The sequence below is a fragment of the Nyctibius grandis genome, chromosome 1 (assembly GCF_013368605.1).
Source record: "Nyctibius grandis isolate bNycGra1 chromosome 1, bNycGra1.pri, whole genome shotgun sequence".
Taxonomy (NCBI): Eukaryota; Metazoa; Chordata; class Aves; order Nyctibiiformes; family Nyctibiidae; genus Nyctibius; species Nyctibius grandis.
The window spans coordinates 30,211,954-30,230,249 of NC_090658.1; the positions used below are offsets into that span (position 1 = coordinate 30,211,954).

Here is an 18,296-nt window from a genome sequence, read left to right on the forward strand (position 1 = left end):
GAAAACTGATGCAAGGTATCTCATTGATTTGCAGAGGTTTCAATGAAGAACCCTAGTTCATTAGAATTTTTTTAACTAAGCTTCCTTTCCAATCTGAAACAATTTTTAATGAGCCTAAAGTGACCAATCATAAATCAAAATGACATCAAAATGAGAGAAAAATAATAATTTTGTGACTTTGATGCTAACACATCTTAGACATTTATGAGGCAAATTAATTATTTGCACCAGTAAAATCAGATATTCAAGTATAATTTTTGAGGTTGTAATAAAATGAGTAAAGAGATCTTTGCAGCCAATCCTGTCCTTTCTCTGCGTAACAATTTTATATTTTGACTGGTTTGTTGCAGGAGTTTGCACAGTGACACTTCTGAGGTCAGGGTACCCTCATCCTCTCCTACAAAACACTGTTCAAACAGTGAAGTTATAAAATGTCTGCATAGACAGAGTATTCTAGAGACCTGACAGCAGAATCATTCAACTTTCCAACAGACAGAACCAACCCTCACTTCAAAAGATGACAAAAGGTAGCACAGTATTCTCCTTAGCACAACAGTGGAATTAGACCAGAACCAGAAGGCAATGAAATAAAACTGACATCTTGTATTTTAAAATCAATATATCTAACCCTGTTTCTAGCAACGGTCAGTAACAAATGCTGTTTCAAGAGCTTTATTAACACCATTTTTAAAAAAACTGCATAGCTACAATAACTAATATTTTTACTGAATCCAGAACTCTGCTTCTGATTGGGCGACAGAGTTACACACTATAAAAAAAACTAATCTTGCCCTTTTTTAAAAAGGGGAAGCTAAACTTATCTGCCAGAAAGAAAAATATAAGTGTGAGAAAAAGAATTTGTTATTAAATGCCTGAACTGATTGGAAGTTGTGGAATTTCGCTCTTTACATCTATGAGAGTGTTTCATATGGTAAAAGTAACATAATATTAGAATACAAAGCTAAAGGAACTATAAAACATGCATTATACCGAATATGAATTATTATGAGATACTCAAGTACCAGAAGTGTACATGGTGACATTATTTTAATTCTAGCAGACACTTCAAATGAGATAGAACAGATCAAAACTAGTCAGGATTAAAGAAATAACCAAAAAACTCCCATTCAACAAGCACCACTCACACGGGCATTACCTGTGTCCATTGCAAAAACAGCACATGCTTGTTTAATTAGAGAAATATTGGATCATGCGTACAACTAAAAGGAAGAATAAAGTTCTCTGTTGAGCCTACTTCCATAACTTTCAAATATCTGGCTTTGAAACATGAACTGCTGTTTTTATTTCAGTTTATTTTTAGCATAAGTTTAAAAACACTCAGAATTTAAAATAACTGAATATTAAGATTTGACGAAAACTTTTCTGCACAGCAAATGGCTCATCCCTTTAACAGAAATTCACTCTGATCTCAAACAGTATATAGCTTGTCAACCTGGCTCCCAAGTTGATAAATGTGACCCAGTTCATATATGTATGTAGTTTCCAATATGCCTTTCAACTGCTAACCATTATATAAACCTAAGCAACACTATTTTTAGCACAAAATTGAAAATAGCTGTACAATTCCAAAAATTGAAGTGTTTATGCTGCAACAAATAGGACTCCCTTCTGAATGCACCCTAAATAATTTATTATTTAGATTTTCCTTTGGCTCTTTAGATTCTGCCAGAATACCCAGATATGTGGTTACAATATACTGCTATATGATGATGACACATGCTAAAATACAGTAATTAAGCAATAAGAATACGTGGTAACTGATTTTCAATGCAATGTTAGGGTCACTTTATAAACAATACTTAAATAAAAGAACAACAGAAGTGGGAAAACTAAGATTCAGCCTCACCAGTAGGTTCAGCACTTTTACATTAAAATTCAAAAATAAATGTTGGGGCAGAGAAGCACTTCTCTATTTCAAGACCATAGAGAAACTTGCAGCAATCTTTGTATTTTATTGTCAGAGATTGCCCCCTACAGATTCACCCATAATTGCATTCACAAAGAAACCCAATTCTGCAGTCTATGTGTTACAATCATATCGTTAAAGTTCTTACTCAAATTTCAGCCACTACATCTTCTCCAACCCCTACTGTCATTCACTCCCAGTCACCAAGGCCAGTTTTTATTAAGGTATGCTTTGATGGGTGACATTGACTTCAGTAAAAAGTATGAGCATAAGCCCCTTGTACAATCAGTGTGGCATCTGCAGTAAACAATTCAAGTAAGAGTAGAACCATGGAAAGGTCTCAGGTATGCAGTGCAGTTCTCTCTCTCTTACCAGTAAACACAGATGTCTACTATACTCTAACATCTCCAGACTTCTGTCTCCTGGTATACCAGAATTACTACTATTTACAGCACAAAAAGACAGGAAAGGTTTGGGAGCCATGACATTAAATTTAAAATCCACCACATGCTGCTAAAAGAACTGTGGAATTTAAAATAGTTGCATAATGCAACAGCAGAACAACTAAAAATACTTCCCCTTTTTAAACACTGTCAGGTATTTAAGACATTACTGCTCATAGAAGCAGATTGCTTACCTTTGGTATTAGGTCTAATGTAAGAAAAGAGATTGAGTTCCATAGGATTCTGCAGAAGCGAAAGAGCAGGAGGTTCTAATCCCAGCTGTTTGGCCCGCTGGGCTTTGGTGCCTTTGCTCCCAGTTTTATAAGGTGCAGACTTAAAACAAAAAATACAGTTATTAGGCAATGAAATATTTCAGTCATGCTATGTACTTTGCATTATGCACTATTTAGTTATGCAAGATTACATTTAAACTAAGGATGATCTGAAAAAGACTTGTGTACTGACCACATGGTCTAATTCTTCCAAAGTTCTGCAATTTAATAATGCTGTAAAAAGACATCCGGATAATTTCCCTTCTTTCTTCAACTTCTGTATCATCGTATGCGTCTTCTTTGCAACAGTACTAAAATGCAAGAGCTTGATATTAACAGTCACATTTCATGGTGGATTAAAAAGGCTATTGATTGTGACCTTGTTTATGACACTGCTGAAGCTTTCTCAAACCCCTGAAGATTGTATCTCACCCTAATCCTCAACAAAACAAGTATGACAATCCAAAAGAGTTTCTAACTGCTACTTTCTTTCTCCAATTAGTTCAAAACTGTTTAAAAATATCTTGTCATAGAATTAAGAGAAATCATCAAACAATAGTCATCACTGCTATATACATTTTAGCAAGATTACTGGCCTGGAAGCCAAATAAAAAGGCTGTAAGTTAAATCCATGCTGATGAGCACTTACAATTGTAATTCATATGAAGATTTTTCTGCAGTATCAAGTACAGGGTACCAGATTTTAAACTCTTAGACTTTCAATAAGATACCTGTGAACAATGACAGGCAGCAAAGGTATTTTGTTATGATTTAAATTACTGGTTCAGATAAGAACTATCTCAAGCTACCTTCCACCTTTGGAAAGAATCTCCTGCTAGGGAATAGACAAGGAGTACAAGGGAGAAGACACCATGTTGACAGAACAGCTGGCAAGTCTGTTCCCTGGCCATCTCAAGAACATACAGCCACGCAAAAGTAAGCAGTAGTGACAGCATTCTCATCCACCCCTGCAGCAGGCTTTGCTGCAATGGTCCGTGACAGTTTAGTCTGCCCTCCTGATGCACTACAACCTCAAGAAGTGTTCTTCACTAGATGCATCCCACTCCAAGCAGGGAGCTAAGGGATTCTTAGTGATTCATTTTCTTACGGCGCAGCTTACATCTAATTGGGCTAGGTATCTTGAGGACCTGTAAGTTACTAAAACTGCAGCAAGATTAAGGTCGTAACTTTTCTTTGGCAATTCATAATGCTAGATTTTTTGTTACTTGGAGTAAAAACCAGACAGGCATCAAACATAATTACTTCAGTTTTAAACTTTCTTCTTTAGGAGTTCCTTTATAATTGCAGTGTGTACAAAATGCCAAAACAGGGACACAAAAGCAGCAACCAGTTGTTAACTTACCTCCCCACCAGATACCTCCCTGTATTAACTTACTTACCGTAACTCTTCCAATGTTTGCTGCACTTCTCGCAAGGCATCGGCCTCCATATTATTGATGAGTTCTTTTCGATACCGAGCAATAAAAGGAATTGTGTTTTCTTCTTGAAAGAGGCGAATTAGGTTTGCACATACCCATGGTTCAACATTTGTTATTTCTGACAAGGCCTGTTACAAGAAAAAAAAAAAAAAAACCCAACAAAAAAACACCACACATTTAAGAAAGGTGATAGATTGCTTTAAACAGCCTCTCACTCAAAGTTCAAAACCACCCCCAGAATATTATGCTGTCCAGCAGGGACTACTGTCCTCCCTAAAATACGATGCCAGGCTTCCCATGCATCCAGCCACCACACCCAGTACTTCAGAAAGACATGGAGCAACCAATCTTTGCAGAAACTTGTAAGTACAGAAAAAAATGTAGGAAGGAGTGCATCCTGGGGACAGAAAAAAACCCAAACAATAAAAAAAAAAAAAAAAAAAATCAGAAAAACAACAAACTGCACATGGCAACTCAGAAAACTTGGAACTTTTTTTTTTAAACTAACACTGACATACCTCATGGTTAAACAAAACAAACAAAACCCACAAACCCAAAGCTGATCCAAATCCCACTCCACCAATAATCAGAAACTAGCATGATATTACTAAAGGTTCCAAGATGAACCAAGCCTCACTAAGTTAAATGTGATTTTGTACAAATTCGGCTCTCTGAAGATAAGGTTACAGTGTATCAATACAGAACCAAGGACAAACTATGTAAGTACCTTCGCTTAGTAAGACATTAGCTAACACGGTTTGTTTGTACTTCGCTACAGTTATTCCCATGGATGGCTGATTGAAAAGCCTTTCAAAAGTTTTGTTCTAAAGTCTGAAAATACAACTACTCCTGCACAATGATATTCACTGCTTTTAGAGCAGCGATACATAAAGATTAAATTATCCATCTGCATTTCCAGGAGTATTATACAAGACTCAGGAACAAAATGTTACACCTTTCTTAAGCAGGCAGTACTAAGGATGATGAATAGGATGTACCCAATCTATTCCCATTCTGTTCACATTAAAATCTTCCATAACTATACCCAGAATCCCAGGACAGGGCCTATCCTAAAACCACCTTCATCTGAACAGCTTCAAGGTTAACATCCTACAAAAACAAAGCCACTATCTCCCTTGACATCACTGTTGTTCCAAGAACGCAACCTCCTCCTTGATGGTACTGTATAAATTGATATCCAGAATCACAGAATCACAGAATGTTAGGGATTGGAAGGGACCTCGAAAGATCATCTAGTCCAATCCCCCTGCCGGAGCAGGATTGCCTAGATCATATCACACAGGAATGCGTCCAGGCGGGTTTTGAATGTCTCCAGAGAAGGAGACTCCACAACCTCTCTGGGCAGCCTGTTCCAGTGCTCAGTTACCCTCACCGTAAAGAAGTTTTTCCTCATATTTACGTGGAACCTCCTGTGTTCCAGCTTGCACCCATTGCCCCTTGTCCTGTCAAGGGATGTCACTGAGAAGAGCCTGGCTCCATCCTCATGACACTTGCCCTTTACATATTTATAAACATTAATGAGGTCACCCCTCAGTCTCCTCCAAGCTAAAGAGACCCAGCTCCCTCAGCCTCTCCTCATAAGGGAGATGTTCCACTCCCTTAATCATCTTCGTGGCTCTGCGCTGGACTCTCTCTAGCAGTTCCCTGTCCTTCTTGAACTGAGGGGCCCAGAACTGGACACAATATTCCAGATGTGGCCTCACCAGGGCAGAGTAGAGGGGGAGGAGAACCTCTCTCGACCTGCTGACCACACCCCTTCTAATACACCCCAGGATGCCATTGGCCTTCTTGGCCACAAGGGCACACTGCTGGCTCATGGTCATCCTGCTGTCCACTAGGACCCCCAGGTCCCTTTCCCCTACGCTGCTCTCCAACAGGTCCGTCCCCAACTTGTACTCATACATGGGGTTGTTCTTGCCCAGATGCAGGACTCTACACTTGCCCTTGTTATATTTCATTACATTTCTCCCCGCCCAACTCTCCAGCCTGTCTAGGTCTCTCTGAATGGCTGCGCAGCCTTCCGGCGCGTCAGCCACTCCTCCCAGTTTTGTGTCATCAGCGAACTTGCTGACAGTGCACTCTATTCCCTCATCCAAGTCATTAATGAATATATTGAATAGAACTGGTCTCAGTACCGACCCTTGAGGGACTCCGCTAGACACAGGCCTCCAACTGGACTCTGTCCCATTGACCACCACTCTCTGGCTTCTTTCCTTCAGCCACTTCACAATCCACCTCACTACCCGATCATCCAGACCACACTTCCTCAGTTTAGCTGCGAGGATGCTGTGGGAGACCGTGTCAAACGCTTTACTGAAATCAAGATAGACCACATCCACAGCTTTACCATCATCTATCCACCTGGTTATGTCCTCATAAAAGGCTATCAAGTTGGTTAAGCATGACTTCTCCTTGGTGAAGCCATGCTGAGTGCCCCTAATGATCCCCCTATCCTTGATGTGCCTAGAGACAGCACCAAGGACAAGTTGTTCCATCACCTTTCCGGGGATGGAGGTGAGGCTGACCGGTCTATAGTTACCCGGGTTCTCCTTCTTGCCCTTTTTGAAGACTGGAGTGACATTCGCTTTCCTCCAGTCCTCAGGCACCTCTCCCGTTGCCCACGACTTAGCAAAGATGATGGAGAGTGGCCTAGCAATGACTTCCGCCAGCTCCCTCAGCACCCGCGGGTGCATCCCATCAGGGCCCATGGATTTATGGATGTCCAGGTTGCTTAATGGGTCCCTGACCCAGCCCTCATCAACCAAGACAGATTCCTCCTCTATCCTGACTTCTTCTGGGGTCTCAGGCGTCTGGGGCTCCTCAGGACAGCCTCCAACAGTATAGACAGAGGCAAAGAAGGCATTCAGTAACTCCGCCTTCTTTTTATCCTCTGTCTCCAGGGCACCCACCTCATTCATCAGTGGGCCTACATTGCCTCTAGTGTTGGCTTTACCTGCAATGTATTTGAAGAAGCCCTTTCTGTTGTCCTTGACCTCTCTTGCAAGGTTTAATTCCAAGGAGGCCTTAGCTTTCCTAGTTGCCTCCCTACATCCTCTGACAACAGACTTACATTCCTCCCAAGTGGCCAGCCCCTCCTTCCATGATCTGTACACTCTCTTCTTCCACTTGAGTTTGCCCAGCAGTTCCCTGTTTAACCATGCAGGTTTCCTGGTACCCTTTCTTGACTTCCTACCTGATGGGATGCTCTGATCTTGAGCTCGGAAGAAGCAGTCCTTGAACGCTAACCAACTATCTTGGGCCCCCTTACCTTCTAGTACCCTTTCCCATGGGATTTCCCCTAGCAATTGCTTGAAAAGGCCAAAGTTGGCCCTACTGAAGTCCAGGGTTGTGATTTTGCTAGCTATTCTGTTCCTGCCACATGAGATCCTGAACTCTACCATCTCATGGTCACTACAACCAAGGCTGCCCTCAACCTTCACCTCTTCAACCAGACCCTCCTTGTTAGCGAGAACAAGATCCAGCAACGCTCCTCTCCTAGTTGTCTCATCCACCATTTGCATCAGAAAGTTATCATCAATGCACTGGAGGAACCTCCTGGACTGAGGATGGCTGGCTGAGTAGGCCTTCCAGTAAATATCAGGGTAGTTGAAATCCCCCACGACCCCCACGACAACTCTCAAACAAGTCTCTACAACGAGATGATCGACACTAAATCTTAAATTCTGAAATCTTGCAGCAACCCTTCCTGTAGGAGTTTCAGTTGACTATATCCACAAAAACAAACGTGCTGAGACAGAAGAAAGGTGCGAACTGTTACAGGCTAGGTTTATACTAAGGACTGCCTAAGTCACAGCTATTTGAATAATGTTAAAGTTTGAACTTGTAACAATTACCAACCAAAATTTGTATTTATACATGTATTATGACCATTTAAGCAGTGGTTAACAGCGCAATGACTCTGACACTTCAACTGATGCCAAGAGGACTCAAATCGTATGTTAGATTAAGTGCTAATTCTGTAAGAAATGGTTTCATTGATATCTCAGAAAAGGAAAATATCTCATACCTGTACAATATCCCAGTTCATTTCAAATTCTTCTTTTACTTTGTTGCCTCCTAGATTTTTTACTGGCTTTCCTTCAGGACATGTAGTCGACTTAATCTTTTTAAAAGGTGGTTCATCAAATGCAAAATTCTCCTCAGATTTCTCATGTTTCACTTGATTTCCCACTACAGGTACACTTGTTGAGGGTTTTTCATCACTTTCTAAACTCTTTACATTCTTCCCTTGAAATGGATTTACTTCCATTTTTTTAGGCACTTCTGGCTTTTGATTCAAAGTTTTTGGTTTTGTGCCTGTATCTTCTTCCTTAGGTTTTAGAAGTTGCATTCTATTATCTTCTGCAGGAGCAATAGGTAAGGATACATCCTGCCAAAAAGGCATTGAAACCATATTAAGCATCGACGGTTACAAACTGGTTCAACATTTCAATTGAAAGCCAGGAAGACTTGATACCAGACATCATTTTCCCAAGTGATGTCTCTGACTGGCAGGGAAATGTCAAGCCAGAAATCAAGTAACCTGAAATACATCTTGCATGGAGGAAGAAATACAAACATACCCACCAGAACTGTGATTTAAAGGATCAAATAAAATTATCCTGGAAAGACTTTAATTGGGCTCTCATTCAGAAGACACTGGCCTACAGTCCTTGCCTCAACTATCTCAACAAAACAGGAAACAGCAGGGCAGGGAAGCACTTTCTAATGAGGTGTTAGGTGCAGCATGGGAACTGGAACTGAGATTTACTCTGCTAAGATATTGTTTAACCTTGGACAAGCCACACCTTCTTTCCTGAATTTCCCCAGAGATATTCTTCAGAGTTCAAGAATGTATTTCTCAATATGCCACATATGTCAAAACATTCAGAAACATTAGTACAAACCAGAAGGACTGGCTTCTGTCATAACCTGACCCTTCATGTTAATCTTTGATAGAAGTAACTAACTTCTGATATAAGTGCATCTTGTATTCATCATCATAAAACTTCAGTCTTTACTGGGTCGAACAGCCATGCAAGGAAACATAAGTACAGGCCATCTTTTTGTTGTGGTACCCAGTTGGTGAAAAGGTAGAAGACATCAAAGGCGCAACACAGAAACCAGAGATACTAGAGTGTTTCGTTACAGAAAGAACAACAGAGGCATTTATTTACTTTTGTTGCAAGAGATCTCCAGGGACAACCATGTCCCATTACCATTGGCCAAAATTTTAAAGGAGGGCCCTTAGATCTGGGACACTTAAATACGTAAGAAAGACACGCTTATCAAATATACTGAATATTCACAGTAACAGTGGAATCAGATGAGCTGATCAGACTCAGGCAACCAAGTGAACGAGAGCTGGAAAAACTCTGCTCATGTTACTTGCCAACCACAGTAATTAAATGTCTCTTGCTTACAGTTACTCACCATTTCCTCTTTTATTGCTACCTTCTTGACCTTTTTCCTGGCCACAGCTGACCGTGGAGCAGTAACTTTTTTAGTTTTTGCCTCATTTTTCTTTGGCAAACGAGGTCTTTTGGCGATTTTGCTTTTTGGCTCCCACTCCTCCTCTTTATCCTCTGATTCAGAGCTCCTGAAAAACAAACGAGTGAACAATATGGCTTATGAGAAGAATAACAAAATACAGAAGCAAGACAGTCTGAGTGTTTTCTGACATGAAAGCAAGCAAACAGGAAAAATGAACAGAAAGGTAGGCAGACTCAACAAATACAGGTCTTTCATGCTGTTGCAGAGCTAATGGCTGGAACAATTTACCAAGCTTTCCTGAAGCTGGTCACTGCGATGTATAGACACCTGATTCCGTTTGGACAACTGGCAATTCAGTTTCACCCTAATCTTCACTGTGAGCATGAAGAGCACAGGTAATTTGTATTTAGTAATTGAAGTTTTGTGCATTAAAACTTTTAAATCAACCTCTCCAAAACTGAGTGTTGTTCTCAAGCAATCACTCATGCTTAACATAAACCTGTAAAAAAATCATAAGGAAAAAAGTAATCTTACGAATTAAGAAATGAAGGTAGTTCATCATCTTCCAATATAAGGGCTTTGGCTTCAGATTTCACCCTCCTTGGTAGAGATGACATCTGAAACAGAGGCAAGAACAGAGAAATAGAACATTTGGTTGAAGCTGTATTCTCTTATTCAGCCCTTTAACTCACTGCCAAGTGCGCCCTCATAATGTCTTCATCCATCACAAAGGTTTTCTCTAGAGCAAGTTTGGATTTCTCAGTATCCAAGAATTTAGGCTACAGCAGCACACATTCAACAATCTTTTCAACTGAGCAAATAGACAAACCAGTGCTATAGCCTCTCAAATGATTTTTCTCTTCAAATGGAGTTAATTATTTCACTTGCATGTAAAGTAGGTGTTACTTATATACTGTGCCAGCCTTTCCTCCATCAATCTAAGAAGCAGAGACTAAAATTAAGATTTAGTAAAGTGAGCTTGCATATGGTTTTGATGTGAACAGGACTACAAGAAGATTGTCCATTTTGATCTAGAATTTCACCTTTAAAGACTATCTGTTGCTTGTATGCGTAATAAAAACAATGATTTTGAAAGAGCTGCTCATTAGCATATAGAAAGTACATAAAACAATTACCAAAGGTAAAAAGGGAAGGCACAGACTTCCTCTGACCCAAGATTCATACCTACAATACCTGCATTTCAGGTAATCAGTTCTAGAATTTTTGGCAATGGTCGGGCCCATTAATTTCAATAATGACATTTGGCAGTTTTAGTTAGAGAATTTTAGGTACCCTCAAAATTTTACCTGCCAGAAAATTAAAATCAAAAAACAAACAAAGAAACCATAAAGCATTTCTATAACTATAAAATTCATAAATGTATTTTACCTATATCTCGTACAATTTCATCATTCATCACATTCTATTCTCCAGCTCTCGTACCCAAAAAACTTTTTGCACCTTGACATTTGATTCAGCCTTACCACTGCGATGCTAGCCTTAAAGTCCCACGTTTGCACATACAAACTGGATAAGCATTTTGCAAAGTGCCATTTAACTCAAGGGCAAAACGCTCTTTAATCCAACCTTATTCTGGCCTCTGCCCAATCACTAGAAGCGTAACTGTTGTTATAAATGGCTTTCAATAAGTTTTCCTTGTAAAGCAGTACCAGAATTTAAGTGACCGTTTTCAGCACCGCAGCGGAAGGACTATTGAGGCCCACATCAAATAGCACTAGCTATGAGCTTGCTTGCAAAATGCCTCCTTGTAGCAATCTTCATGGTCAGTAGTGGGTCAGCATTTCTGTGCTGTTCCACTGACTGAAAGCCCATTATGCGACCAATTAGAATGCATGTCTACCACAGGAAAACAGAAATGTCCACAGAACACAAAAAAATATTACTCACCTTATTAGCTTCCCAAGTGACTTTCCACTGTTCTGAGATACCTGGAGCTTCACCCAGCCACTCTGCTTCTTCGTTTTCCTTTGCTCTTTATAGCTGAACAATCATTATCATAGTCTTGAATTAATTATTTGTTTATTCTCATTACCTCAGAGGCATGAAAATAATGTTTCCATTTTATATTGTACTTCAATCTGTGAATGGGAGAAACAAAAAACATGTTTACAACACCAAGATTTCCAGAACTAGGTAACACCTGAGCCAGATGGATCTCTGATCCATTTTTTGCAGGCACTGGGACACTTTTCACATGGTTAGGTCTCACAGTTCTCTGTTTTCAAACTAGGTTTAGCTTACAATATCATGATCAGTCATGCTGCTTCAGCTAATCCAACTATTGTAACTTTTAGTATTTTTTAGTATTCCAGGCAATTTTGGAAGCCAGTGGTAAGTTTTTAAACACTCTAACCAGCTTCTTCATAGTTACCCATAGTTACCCACTGAATCATAGGAAGGAAGACGGAAAAATCCAATACGCATGTTCTCTCACCTGAGGTCTGCATTCCCCCTACGTAACACTGCTCTTAAAACTTCCCTGCCACTTTTGGACAGTCAGTATATCACCGTGATAGTTTTGGGGCTTACCCAAAAGCCCAGGTAAAAGAAAAGCCTCATCTGGAAGGTCTCTTTTCTGCTAATCTTTCCCTCCCACCTCAAGAGGCTCAAAGTATCTCAACATTTGTATTGTTACAGCAAGAGTACAGCTTACTGTATAAAGTTAATTGTACTTCCTGCCATCCAACACTGGTAACTCATTTAACTCTTCATATCAGCATAAGGATAGGAGACAAGCTCCTTGGTTTATGAAAGCAGGCATTTTCCGTATTCTTCATGAACAGATTACTATTTGCTCCTACACCCTTAAAGTCTAAAGTCTACTTGTCTTTATACAATGCACTGAATGAAGCAGAATTACCATATAGCAGATACGAAATGGCATAGGAAAGCATGAAATAGAATAGAAAGTGATATGTAATAAGGCTAAGTATGGGACACTTCAACATTTGTATTTTTATCCTTTTGATTTCTTGGATTTTCAACTTTAAAAAATAATTAATCATCTTTTAAGTGTTTGTTGCAGTCCTTCAGAAAGCTGAAGTAGTATCAAACACATTTGATCCAGAAGATCAAAGAAGATAAGACCAGCACAGAATCTGTCCTGTCCCACCCATAAATATTGTGTCAGTTCTTACAAGCACATAGTGAGTTGGGTCTGGCCTCAGATATGTGAAGCCCAACTTTAATTATATTATTAATCTACTAAATTTTCTTGAGAAGAGTGGTAACTTTGTTCCTAAAGGCTTTTGTACCTGCACTTAAAGTTAATTTGAACTAAGGTAAGATGTGAATTTAAAGCACAAAACTTATTTCAGAATAACTCTGCATGAACAAGCCATGGTCAGAAGTCAAAACGTAGTTCTACAGATCAAAATAAAAGTCCAGTACCAAAGAGCATCCGAGCTTAATATCAAACACAGAATATCACAAAGGAAAAAAAAAAGTCACAGTATTTTACTGTGAGATGGCGCCAAGTGATAACCACCTCCCTTTCTAGTAATGTATACACCGAACTAACTGTACTTCATATTTGTAGAAAAATAATCTTGCAGTTGCTACATATATTCTTTTTGTCTACAAAGAATGATTTTTTTTATTAGAATCCACAGAAGTACTTCTGATTTGATTCCAAATTGCCAGACAGCTGTCTGCTAAATTTTCCTCCCGAGCTGACTGCGCTAGGGTGTGCTAACACCTACAGTTAATGACTAAGAAAAACAGCCCTTCTGTGATTCACTTCGGAGTGGGAGTCAGGGAAGAGGACGAAAAAGCAACAAGTCTAAATGCCACTGATGATGATGAATAACTATTACAGATATTTTTAAAAAAGCTTAGAGACAGTCCCTGAAGTGAGGCAGGAAGACTCAAGAAACAGGCAAACACAGTTATGCCCCACATGGGGCATCTACAATGCTGACTGCACTGACTACGTGACAAGGCAATCAAACAAGCTATTGCCTGCTCCGTGCTCTGCTGCTACGGGGATATGGTCCCCCATGTCTCCTGCCTCAAGTGTTGAGGGAACTTGGAAGAGCTTTATTCACCTACCCCCCCAGCATGCTGGGATCAAGATCGAGTGAAGCTGGCCACTTATCTCCTACTATATTTTCCAGACAGACTAGCCTCAATGGGAAAACTGCCTTTACCTCTTCCTTCTCTGTCACCTGCAGGTAACCATACCCAAAGTAAGGGCTGGTTTCTACCCTGAGGAAAGAAACTATAGCTTGCATAGATCTGTGTCCCCTTCCCAAATTCAGAAAAGTCCCCCAGCTGTAGAAGAGCCAATTATAAAGCTGAAAAATTAAGAGTAACCAATTTATACCAGAGTCAGGTCAGAGCAAACTTTTTTTCCCGTCCTGTGTCTGGGTTCAGTATTGCTGTACCTTACCACAGGTGTTCACAGTGCTCGGCATCTCCTGTACTTACCACCTGAAGGAAGTAAACACGCAGCATCCAGTGACATGCACAAGTTAATCAGTCATCCTGTGCAGGATTTCATTGGCTTGCCAATTGGCATACTGAACTCCTATGAGCTCTGTTCTAGCAGCTCTCCTCACATCTGAGACCAGGAAACTTCCAAGTAACATTTGCCAACACATTTTTTTCTTATTTTATGTACGTTACTGGAAACTTTGAAGTAATTTTTAAAAAATGTTGTTCTTTGAGCAAAAGAGTTCTTAACAATCATCTCATCAACAGTATTTTACTTTCATGCCAGGCAACATGAGCTAGGCCCTGGAAACTTTGGCCTTGCCCACACTCTTCAGCTCCCAACTACTGTTTCATTTCAGATCTATCCGCATATGATCTTTTGCTTCTGTGCGATAGGCCGAAACCTTAACACTGAGCCTTCACACTAGACCCTTGATCCCCTATTCAAGGGAATCAAAGCTCTTCTGCTTGTCCATCTCCCAAATGAGAGCAGGCAGCATGAAACACCATTGCTTGAAAACACATGAACTCTCTTTGCTTCACACACTCAGAAATCACTAAAGCCTTGCTTCTCCACAAAACCCCAGTTACAGTGTGTTCTTCAAAAGTACTTCCATTGAAAAAAGAAAGAGGACTTTGCAGAGAAGAGTTGAGCCTATTTAAATCATTGCTATTGTAGATAAATATACTTCCCAGGTCTACTCTCCAAATAGTTTGACATCAGTTTTGTTGTTAGTTCTTTTGTTCCCACCACTTCTATTCTTTGCATCCAATGCAGAGCTCCACAACACACTAGAGCTATCCTGATGGCTGTAAATAGCACACTTCTCCCTGACTGTCAGCTATGCATTAAAATAAGGCTAGTGTAGCTTGGTGTTGGGCCACACCAGGAATAAAGAAGAGTGTCAAGGTAGCTCTTATTATATAGTTTACTGTACAGAATCTTAATATGGATCTGCACAAAACTTACAGCAAGGAAGTAATCATGTTTCTGGTCTCTCTCCCCAAACAGAAGTTCTAGGCTAGAAGTAGAGTGAGGCTTTAAAGGCCTTATGTTAAAGAGCAACCCAAGTCTCATTTAGAGACTGATACTCTCTTCAACCTCCCTATTCATGCAAAGAAACAACCCATTAAAAGTAAATTCCACTATATGTGAATCCAAGTTGCATAACTATTTGCAGAAAAAAATAGTTTAATAATAGTTTAAAAGTAATTTGATGAAAAAACCCTCCCTCCCCCCCCACGATTCTCACAAAACCCCCAAAAATCCCAGCACTAGCACAAGGCTACGTTTTGTAGCTCCACTATTAGAGCAACAATTTTCAGAGTCAGAAATTGATCCAGGAATCCTAACAGACTGTGATATCTTCTTCAGGGCACTTCAGAAACAAATTGTATTTAACAGTTGAAAGTTATAGAAAAGATTATACTTTCACAGTATGATCAAATGAATGCCATTATGGCAAATTTAAATCTCATAGCCTTACTACATTAAGTCACATAAATCCCTCATAAATAAATATAGATCTGAATGTCAACAAAGTCTACTGCGTCTTACAACTCAATCAAATAGATTCTTCTACCTTAAGGTACAGTATTAAAAAAGAAAAACCACAACACAGAACTAAACAAACACAACACCACCACCACATACATACTTGGAAATTAATTTAATTTCAGTAACTGCAAAAAAATCCCTCTCCAGCAGAAAAGGACACAGAAACCTCTAAAGCTCTTTTCCAGTTTATATAAAGTAATGCGTTCCTTCCAGAAAGGAAGTCTGTCTACATAGGAAGCTCCTCAAACATTGCTCCACAGGCTCTGCTTTTCTAGTATGAAGAAAATAGCAAGTATAATAGAATTTTGGATTTTAGCTTCTTCTTAAATCACACAGTACTAGTCAAACAGTTTATTATAACACAAAGCATCTGGGGCAGGACATAAAAAGCACTACGAATCCCATATGACAAATGAATTTCAGACCATTATTAGTAGCAGCAGAATGGCCCACTTCAATAATTACATGTAGGCTCTCAACAGTTTGATTTTGCTTATCATTTGAAGACATCTCCATTGCATGCTAGAATAACATCCTAAAAAATCAGTGTGAGCACACTGTCAGCAGCAAAGGGGAAAAAATGCTATGCAGACCAATAGCAGGGACTTGTATGGAAATTGTTCTATCACTCCAGAAGGTTTTTATCACCTATAACAACTAAGTTGTACTTCAAAATATAAATCCAACTTACTGTAATCCTCTCAAGGTTAACACCTTGGGGAACTCCCAGACATTTTTGCTCAGAGAAGCCGGCGCAGTAGATTTCCAAGGACTTTTCCTGCACAAAGCCAGTCAGGACTGCCTGAGAAAGGAGTCGCAGACACAGATCAGGAGACTCCAGTGCTAACTGGAAAATTACAGCCAGAAAGAAAGGGAGAGACATATAAAGTGCATACATACAGCAAAACAGTCCCCAACGCTAATCAGAAAGGAAAAGGTATAAGACTAGTATAACTACCACCTACTACTAACAGAAGTACCACCCAAAAATGCAAATGGCCCAGGTTGTTCCCTTAGAAAGCACACTCTCCTCCAAGCCTGCTCCTATAACTAGTGGTCCCACTGGGGAAAAGGAACAACCTGCGTTAGGCAGCAGCCTGTCAATGAATCAGAAGAGGTGTGCACAGGGAAGGGGGGGACACCAACACTTCCCATGCAGTTTTTAAATCCACTTATCTCAAGCCACCTACGAAAACAGGCATTATCCGAAACCAGGGGGATACTGCTTCTGATTCAGTAACAGACTGCTACATCACATGCAGCTACTCCTTTTCTCCAATCCACCAAACTAGGCATACGGTAACACTCCCATCCAGCTTCATTAAATGGGATTTCTTCACTCTTGAAGGATACGGAACATGCACGTCTGTTCTGCATGGCGGCAGCCACAGCAGAGTTTATCGCAGCAATAGTTAGCGGTTCGGAGTCTTGCAGGCACAAGGGGAGTTGAGACTAAAGCACTATTTCTTCCTTGGTGACTCACTACCATCCAAATCACTGCTTTTCAGCCCAGAAACATGACAGAGCTTCAAATACACTTTATGTACTTCAGAGCCCTATTCTTACCCAGACAGCACCCTACTTTCCTCTGATCTGTTGACAGCATTCCAGAGGAAGGCCTAACTGAGCTAAACGTCACCCTCCCTGCCTGGGAAGGGCATCAGTTCACAGGCCCAACCACGGGAAGAAGCCACCTCACAAGCCCCTTCCCGCCTCCTGCCGCGAAGGCGGAGGGCACAGGAGGCACCCCAGCGGAGCCCGGGAGCTCCACAGCCATCCTCCCGCCCCAGCCCCAGCCCGGGGGGTGCCCCGGGGCGCTGCCGCCGGATCCCCCGTCCCGCTCACCCGCCCCCCGCGGCTCTCGCACAGCGGGGCCCCGGGCACCATTTCAGGGAGAGAGGAGCCCTGAGCAACCCTTTCCCCCCGGGCTGAGGGAGCGGCAGGGGGCAGAAACGGAGGCCCAGGAAGAAAATGGCTCGTTTCCACCCGAACAACCGAGACAACAGGAAACCCCCCGCTTGCCAGCGCGGCCCGGCACGGAGGGCGCCGGGGCCAGCGCAGCCCCGCAGGCCGCTGCCCGCCCTGCCTCACCCTTGGCCCGGGGCCGGGGAGGGGCGGGAGGCTTCCCCAGACGTTACCCCCTGCTGCCGGCTGCCCCGTTTGAAAGGGCCGCCAGGGCAGCCATGGCGGAGCCGCCCGCCCGACGCGCCGCGGGGAGGAGCAGGAAGGGGCGGCTGTGCCGCGCCGCAGGAAGCGGGCACAAGAGGGGGGCGGGGTCGGCGGCGGCCCCGCCCACGACCCTGCCCCGTCCCGTCCCCTCCCCTCCGCCCCAGGGTGCCCGCCAGAAACGGCGGGGTTCCCCAGCGGTGCTGCCGGGGTTGGGCGATCCTCGGGGCGCCGGTGCCTACCGCGTTCTCTCGCTGCCGCGGGCTCCGGACTCCGGCCGGGCGGGCCGCTCCGCCGCTAGGTGGCGCTGGAGCAGCGGCCGGGGCGCGGGCGTGGCGCGGGCCCGCCGCGGGCCCGGGCCCTGACGGGAGGGGAGCGGGGAGCCGGTTCGTGGGCCGGGGCCGGGGCCTGTGCTCAGGGCCTGTGCGGGCGGTGGGCAGGGTAGAAACCGGCCCGCCCGTGCAAGTGTGGGTGTCTCTCCCCGCGCCTCAGCAGACCTGAGTCAGGAGGTCCGGTCAAGCC

The 18,296-nt window shown here is 42.1% G+C and overlaps 1 protein-coding gene across 3 annotated transcripts in view; it reads right to left on the minus strand.

Annotated features, from left to right (window-relative positions):
• Positions 1-17,825, minus strand: part of SRBD1 (S1 RNA binding domain 1) — a 137,285-nt gene extending 119,460 nt beyond the window's left edge. For 2 of the 3 annotated variants that reach the window (XM_068406699.1, XM_068406682.1), the window contains exons 1-9: positions 17,700-17,825; positions 16,300-16,455; positions 11,504-11,694; positions 10,130-10,212; positions 9,536-9,701; positions 8,130-8,492; positions 4,043-4,209; positions 2,836-2,953; positions 2,565-2,703 (exon numbers count right to left, since the gene is read on the minus strand). In XM_068406699.1, coding sequence (XP_068262800.1) covers positions 2,565-2,703; positions 2,836-2,953; positions 4,043-4,209; positions 8,130-8,492; positions 9,536-9,701; positions 10,130-10,212 — 1,036 coding nt within the window. In that variant the 5' untranslated portion in view covers positions 11,504-11,694; positions 16,300-16,455; positions 17,700-17,825. The remainder of the gene's footprint in view (positions 1-2,564; positions 2,704-2,835; positions 2,954-4,042; positions 4,210-8,129; positions 8,493-9,535; positions 9,702-10,129; positions 10,213-11,503; positions 11,695-16,299; positions 16,456-17,699) is intronic. The other variant, XM_068406691.1, reaches the window with a different exon arrangement.
• Between the last annotated feature and the right edge of the window lie 471 nt (positions 17,826-18,296).